The 8,588-nt window shown below is 35.6% G+C and overlaps 2 protein-coding genes across 2 annotated transcripts; both read left to right on the top strand.

Annotated features, from left to right (window-relative positions):
* Positions 1–215: 215 nt before the first annotated feature.
* On the top strand, positions 216–1,532 carry LOC108201274 (tetrahydroberberine oxidase). Its single transcript, XM_017369565.2, has one exon. It carries the CDS (start codon positions 216–218, stop codon positions 1,530–1,532), a length of 1,317 nt encoding a protein of 438 aa, XP_017225054.2.
* Positions 1,533–4,302: 2,770 nt separating this feature from the next.
* LOC108201273 (tetrahydroberberine oxidase) lies at positions 4,303–5,742 on the top strand. The gene has a single exon (XM_017369564.1). It carries the CDS (start codon positions 4,303–4,305, stop codon positions 5,740–5,742), a length of 1,440 nt encoding a protein of 479 aa, XP_017225053.1.
* The last annotated feature ends 2,846 nt before the right edge of the window (positions 5,743–8,588 follow it).

Raw genomic sequence — 8,588 nt, 5'->3', positions numbered from 1 at the left:
TGTTTCTTGTCTCGTTTCACGCTCGCCTTCCATGTCACAAGTTACTTATACGTTATACCCCAAACAACTCTTCTTACACTCTCATTCTAGAGTTCTCCTTGGTGAACCAGCGGTTTGCAAAACCCGAAACTCCTAAACCTCTTGTAATCGTAACACCGAACGAAGAATCTCAAATCCAAATTGTCATATATTGTTGCAAGAACCATGGCATACAAATGAGGATCCGCGGAGGAGGAAACGACTTCGAGGGCCTCTCCTACACTTCACAAGTTCCATTTCTTCTGCTCGATATGATTAATCTTCGAGCCATCGAGGTTGATCCCGTGGCAGGGACCGCAACAGTTCAATCAGGCGCAACAGCAGGTGAGCTTTACTATGCAATTGCGCGGAAAAGCAAGACCCTGGGGTTTACAGGGCCAACATTTAGTAGTGTTGGTATAGCAGGCTTTGTTGGTTACGGAGGGTATGGTGCATTGCGGAGAAAGTACGGCCTGGCGTGTGATAATATCATGGATGCTCGTGTTATGGACGTTAATGGAACAATTATTGATAGGAATTCAATGGGGGAAGATCTGTTCTGGGCAATCAGAGGAGGCGGACCTTCTAGTTTTGGAGTTGTGCTTTCCTGGAAGATAAAACTCGTTTCTGTTCCGGAGATTGTAACGATTTTTACAATCAAGAGGACTTTGGAACAGAACGCTACGGATATCGTTCATAAGTGGCAAACGGTTGGCCCGAATCTTCCGGATGATGTGGAGATCCGAATCAAAGCATATCCCGCGAAGAAAGGCACAAACATTCCATCTCCTGAAACAGCATTGACGAGTCAATCTAGCAGTGATCCAAAAAGTGATACGACGATAGTTGTGGAATTCGTGGGGTCGTACCTCGGGAAAGTGGATAAACTAGTCCTTCTAATGCAAGAAAGATTCCCGGAGTTAAATTTGGTCAAAGAAGATTGTTCTGAAGTTAGTTACATTCAGTCTGTGCTTGCTTTCTCCCTGTATTCACCTCAACAACCCCCTGAAGTTCTCCTCCAGAGATCGAGATTTAAAATCCCGACCAAGGTAAAATCAGCTCATGTAAGACAACCAATTTCTAAAGATGGGTTGCATGGAATCTGGGACATGCTTCTCAAACTAGAAAATGCGACAAACATTGTCTTCACATCATTCGGGGGGAAACTAAATGAATTTTCTGAATCATCTACCCCGTACCCACATAGACCTGGTATATTGTACATGGTTTACATTCGAGTACTTACATCCGGGGATTCGGACAAGGCCTTTTCTTGGATCAGAAGTTTATACAGCTACTTGGCTCCCTATGTAGCATCTCCAAGAACCGCATACGCAGGTTATAGTGATCTTGACTTGGGAGTGAACAATCAAAGTGGTGTGACCAATTACACTCAAGCAAGCATATGGGGTAAAATCTACTTCAAGAATAATTTCGATAGATTGGTTCAGATCAAGTCGAAAGTCGATCCTACTAACTTCTTCAGGCACGAGCAAAGTATTCCTCCTCTTTAAGGCCAATCAACTATGTCAAATGTCAAGCTTTATGTTACAAAATAAAACCATCAATCAATATTGTAGTCTGCATTGAGTTGCCTTCTTATTGAAAAATAAAGTTCTTATTATCTTCCTTAGTAATCAAGAATCCAGTCCATTGAACTGAAACATAAAAATTATTGGCCGATAACCTGACTTGCATCTACTTAATATACTGAAATCTGGCCGCTTCATAAACTCCAAGGCTACTGCACTGAATGCTTCTGTCGTGCAAGGTGATTTAGAGGAAATGAAACAAAACAGAATGTGTTTCTGAAAGCTTATTAAATTGCAAGACAGCTTAGTAAGAATACCAGAGTAGAAGAAGGGCTGTCCAACTTGCATTCGCGCTTCTCAGAAGTCTTGAAATACTAGAACTATTGAACTCTAAATTAATAAATTTAGAAAAGATAAAAAGCACCTTAATAATTATATATAAGAACAGTTTTTCTATGGTGTGCCCATGAGCACATAATAAACTCTAATATTTATGAGTTTGGTGCATTCTTATTGGTCATGTAATAATAAATATGGATGACCCTGCATTTACATCAATTCAACCAATCAAAATCCTCCAAATTCATCAAATTTTGTGTATATTGTATGCTTTTGGGCACGTATATTGTATGCTTTTGGGCACATATTAGAAAGACCATATAAGAAAGGTTAAGTCACCTTAGTGTTGGCTATTTGGGTCCAGAAGATTTGGATACCGAATCAACTAGAACTATCTCTAAAATTTCTATATATATATAAGAAAAAGTAGAACTATCTCTAAATAATTATATTTTATCATTATTTTTTAACAATATCGATAAAGAATGACATATTTTTTCATCTCTTTTTTATTTAGGTCCTTATATTTTAAAATAAAATATTTTGACCTCTTAACTTTTAAGATATCTGAGTTGCATCTTCCGTCCAAATTTGACTAACAAACATTAGTTAATGTTGTCATGACAAATATGTGAAAATTAAAGATTCACAGGTTAAATATATTAATGAAAAAATTGAATAATTGATGACAAGAAAAGAAGTGGTGAAATTTTTTTATTTTGAGTTAACTAATATATAAAAATAAAAATTTGTAATAAGAACACAAAAGATCGATATTCGCATGCAGATTTCTATTTGTTATTGAACTTGAGATTAAATATTTTTACCGTCTTTTATCTAAATTTGATTTTAATCGATGAATTTTTGAATTTCACATAACTATCAATTTAATGTTAATTAACTTCCTTGAGTCAAGTTTGGACATAAGGATGCATAAATCTTTTCAAAATTAAGATGTCAATTTTATGATATAAGGACCTAATCCCAAAACAACATATAATTTAAAGATGAAAGAATAAATCATATGTCCAATTAATATAATTTTATTTAATAATTATCTAAATATATCATTCTATAAATAATAATATCACATATTTATTTGGCAACTGTTTTTGAAATCAAAAAATGGTTAAATGTTCTTTTACATTTCTGATAGATTAGAGTTATCGATTTAATTCAAATTTACGAACTTAATATTACTTTTTAAAATTTTAACACATGTTTTTGCTACATTTTCATACTGAGCGAGGCATTGGTAGCCACTTTTTCGGATTTGTCGAGGTTCATTCGGCATTCAACGAGATGTGTGTAGGGATGAGAAGCTAAAATATAAGCAGTCAGAACAACTCCAGTTTTGGGAGATGTCTAAAAACAAAGTCGTGCGAACTCGGTCCAAAGCGGACAATATCATACCATTTTAGAGTTAGGCTCGCTTAACTGCCACAACCATGTGTGCACCAGCAGAGAGTCTGCACAAGCTCATATTTAGATGTTAACATAAAAGTTTAATCAACCACGCAATTCACACAGTCCCTGCAACCAACAACCTAAAACTGCCGACGTATCTAACATGTTTAGCAGATCTACAATACTTGTATCAGATTCTGCAAATCAGAATATAAGCATACTCTGAAGGTAAATACTGCACGTATGTAACAAATCAGTGTTTTTATCAAATTGTCCCAATATGAAAATAACAGCTCGTAATTATGTCTTCTTTATCTTCGAGTGTAGAACGAATCTGCTAATAGCTTCTACCAGAAATAACGTTATGTTACCAGAAATAACGTTATGCAGCTTAAATTATTAGGTTCCGCATGGCGGCATTTGGAAATAATCGATTTAATTGCAAACAATGAAGGGGAGAAATAATAAAAGAAATATGCTAAAAACAAAGATTGAAAAGAAAATAGTGAAATATCAATTTGAATTTATCAACTGTCGGCACAGATGAAAAATTCTCCGTTTCGAGCATGATTGGACAGTCCAAACGAATTTATCATCATTTGTCCCCGGACATCCGGATCCGACTCTTACTCATCCGAAAAGTATCAGGACACCTTTCTAATGCATATAGCTCAAATTGTCAACAACAAAAAAAGAAACTCTGTTCTTCTGTTTCTGTGTAATATGTTTTCGGCAGACCCTGCAATGTCTTTAGCATGAAGTATTCGCATCACTTCTCCTTTAAATTGCATGAAGTATTCGCATCACTTCTCCTTTAAATAGCGAACTATGATCCCTTCATCACTACGACAGAAATTAGTAGAAAAGAGAAAGAGTGATGAAGATTTTGGCTTGTTTGCTCCTTCGCTTAATTTTCTTGGGTCTCTTCCCATTAATTTCTTCGTCGTCTCAGCGTAGTACTAATCATCAAGACATTCTTCATTGCCTTGTTTCCAACTCCACAGCAATGTCAGAAATAACCTACGCCCCAACCAACTCTTCATACACTTCAATCTTAGAGTTTTCCATAGTTAACTTGCGATACGCAAAGCCTGAAACTCCTAAACCTCTTGTGATCGTAACACCAAAGCAAGAATCTCAGATCCAAACCGTCATATCTTGTTGCAAGAAGCATGACATTCAAATGAGGATTCGCGGTGCAGGCAATGACTTCGAGGGCCTCTCGTTTGTGTCACAAGTTCCTTTCGTCTTGCTTGATATGCTCAATCTTCGGCACATTGAGGTTGATCCTGTAGCTGCTACGGCTACAATTCAATCCGGGGCAACAGGTGGTGAGGTCTATTATGCCGTTGCACAAAAAAGCAAGACACTTGGTTTTTTAGGCCCGTCGTTTGCTCCTGTTGGTGTGACCGGATTCATTGGTCATGGAGGGTATGGCACATTACGACGAAAGTATGGCCTTGCAGCTGATAATGTCATTGATGCCCGCATTATGAATGATAATGGTGATATTCTCGACAGAGAATCAATGGGCGAAGATCTGTTTTGGGCTATTAGAGGAGGAGGCCCTTCAAGTTTCGGAGTCATTCTTTCTTGGAAGATCAAACTAGTTCCGGTTCCAGAGACCGTGACAATGTTTAAAGTCAGGACTATAGATCAGAACGCAACTGAAATTGTTCATAAGTGGCAAACGATTGCCCCGAATCTTCCAAGAGACGTGGAAATGAGGATCAATGCATATCCATCCACGGACTCTTTGACTGACGAGACGACAGTAGTTATAGAGTTTGTAGGAACGTACCTCGGGACAATAGATAAACTAGTTCCCATGATGCAAGAAAGATTTCCCGAGTTAAATTTGGGTAAACAAGATTGTTCTGAAGTTGGTTACACTCAGTCTGCTCTGGATTTTCCCCTGGATTTACCTAACCGGCCTCTTGAGGTTCTGTTGGAAAGATCTACATTCAAACTCCCCAAGAAAGTAAAATCCGTGCATGTGACAAGACCAATTTCCAAACAAGGCTTACAAGGAATGTGGGATTTTCTTCGTAAATACGAGACTGGGACGTACATTGTCTTGACATCATTTGGGGGTAGAATGGATGAAATCTCGGAATCAGCCATTCCATACCCTCACAGGCCAGGGGTGTTGTACATGATATTTTGGCGAGTACGTACATCAGAAGATCCCGCAGCAGCTTTTAGTTGGATCAGAGACTTCTACAGCTACATGGCTCCCTATGTAGTCTCTCCCAGAACTGCCTACGCGGCTTGTACTGATCTTGACTTGGGAGTAAACAATCAAAATGGTGTCACTACTTATGCTCAAGCAAGCAAATGGGGTAAAATGTACTTCAAGAATAATTTTGATAGATTGGTTCACATCAAAACCAAAGTTGATCCAGCTAACTTCTTTAGGCATGAGCAAAGTATCCCTCCACTTTGAAAAAAGACATCAACTATGTAGAATGTTGTGAAATAAAGTTACCTCAATGTATGAGAGTAAACTAGTTCTTCTTTGCCCAGCTACCTGGTTTCACTGTATTAAAGAGAAATTATTATTTATATTTTTGTTTGACTATGCATAATTAATTAATTATGGTCGTTTTCTTATGTTTTAGTTGATAATATATTATATATTTAAGGCAAATTTATATGTTGTTTGATATAACGCATTACTGTCACTAACCTGAATGAGAAATTTGATAAATTTCGTAGTACTAAATAACCCGCACATGTATAATTTTTGCAAATTTCATTTTAAAAAGGTTTTAAAATGTAAATACCTTCTTGAATATTTAAATATATGTACTAAAAGTAATTATATATTTGATATTACTTATTAGTAGTAAACTTTGAACAAAAGGTATGGCCAGTGAATTTTGAACATGTTCAAATATTTAATATGTGGTCGTTAAAAAAAAATTAGAGTACACACTTTCATTCATAAATAAATTAAGTTTCGAATAGTACTAATATATTTTAATTTAATATTTACATTTGTAAGTTATAGACATCCGGGGCTAGATAAAATTTACATGTCACATAGGTTGTCATAGAAGATGTTCGTTGTTTTCTGAAGCTATCATGCGACATCGAATATATGTATGGTTGAGGTGAATAATGGAGTGGAACGAAAGTTTAAGTATAAATTGATTAATATTTCAAAAAAAAAGTATAAATTGATTAAATTTTCAAAATTTTCGTTCTTTAACCCAATTTCATATTTAGCCTCCTTAATTATAATTAAACATTTTTAATGTGAAATGAAATTCTCTATTCTTTATTAACCCTATTTTCTTCGCAATTCTTATCATAATAATTTTACATGTCTAATTCTCAATATCATATCATTAATCTTGATTAATCTCTGACTTTTAGAACACTAATTACAAACGATTATGTTATTATGAAATGCTGCAAAAAGATTATATCTTACCAGACGCGCCTCTGTCAAAGACGTCTTTGCATAATGGAATGGCCTATGACTTTCGGGTCTATCCGACTGTGATATACAACCTATCTACAATTAGATATTTTGTCGTGTTATCTTGATGCAGGGGTTTGAGGTGATCATAACATTTGTTAAACGCCTTCCGGGATAATTTGAATAATTATCACATGTCATGATCCCGCATTCGGGTTAAACGGTGTTTTGGTCACTCAACTGATCGGAAACTTGCAATTGGGTCATCCAACTCAAAAAGCTGTCAGTCACATCATTATACTCTTAAAAATTTTCATTCAGGTTAGTGGCCGTTATACTCCGTTAAAAATTTGACGGAAAGCTGACTAAGCGTCGTGACTTGGCTTAAATAAATCCACCGTGGCATGTACAGTCAGCTGAAGTGGCATTTTGGTCACTCAACTGACTACAAACTTGCAATCGGGTCATCAAACTCAAAAAGATTTCATTTAGGTCACTTATCATAATATTCGTTAAATATTGAAAAAAAGAAAGAATTGAAAGCTATCATGAAAGGCATATGTTTAGCCTATTTGTAATTAAAGAGGTACCAACTCAACTCTGATAAGAAAGTAAGGTAAATAGCAAGTACTGTTGAAGGAATCCGTACGAAGAACGTCAAGTGATTCATTGAAATTATATGTCTGAAGAATTTTAGGATGCTGCTGCACACCACTGGAAGAAATTCATTAATATGTTCAAGCCTCAGTGTACAAATTATCTTTTGTAGCACGTCCAGAAGTCCAGAAGGTATAAAGTTTTAATACTTTACTTATTCAGAAGATTCCATACTATTGTTACTAATGAAGAAGAACTACGAAGACAAAGAATCGACGAACAAGCCACGTCTCAAATGTTTATTTGATAAAGAATATTTAATTCAGCTAGATACAGATGAACCAGACAGTACATTTGTGCGTCAGCTACTCAGATTAAGTGTTCTGCATCAACTATAAGTGGCCGTTTAATCAAGACGAAGATCTACTACGTTTAAACATGTCTGGAGTCCCTGCTGCTTGAAGAATAGAATTATATAAATATTTCTTTAATCACTTCACTTATCAAAATAATTAAATTGGTTGTATAAGTTATTTATTAAATTGATTCACCTTCGAATTAATTTAATTTATGAATTTATATGATTAATATAATTAATTAAGTGATTATTGAATATTTATTTAATTAAAAACAAGTGTTTATATACATATAGCAGTCGGTATGACATTATTCAATAATGTCATACCGTGTCTCTCCTTATGACATTCCTTGCCATGACTTTGTTAAGTCATTCTGATGCGTGTGGTATGATATATCAGTCGGTATGACTTTCTAAAAGAAAGTCATACCGTGTACTATGCACTGACTCATCCATCATGACTTCATTAAGTCATACCGTGTGATGCAGTATGACATTCTTTGAATGTCATACCGTTTGCATCCTTATGACTTATTAAGTCATACCATTTGCATCTATATGTCTTATAAAGTCATACCTCCTAATCCCTTATGACTTTAGCTAGTTATGTCATGTCAAATGACCCTTGAAGGCCAAGGAATTAATGTCATACCGTGTATGGCAGTATGACATTCCTTTTAAATGTCATTCCTTCCTTCCTTTTGGCATGGCTTTGCTTTGTAATGTCATTCCTAAGCTAGTAAGTCATTCCTTTCAATGTCATACCTAGTTCCAAGTGCTTTGCCTATATATATGGCTTCACTTCTTCATTTCTAAGTTGTTTAAGCATTGTAAAAGCTTTCAAGTTGTTTGTAACTTGCAATTGTTATATCCACAGTTTTCTGTGCTTTGATCACTCGGTTGTTTTAAT

Source organism: Daucus carota, chromosome 9, assembly GCF_001625215.2.
Source record: "Daucus carota subsp. sativus chromosome 9, DH1 v3.0, whole genome shotgun sequence".
NCBI classification, from domain to species: domain Eukaryota; kingdom Viridiplantae; phylum Streptophyta; class Magnoliopsida; order Apiales; family Apiaceae; genus Daucus; species Daucus carota.
This window is presented reverse-complemented; position numbering and strand designations above follow the sequence as displayed.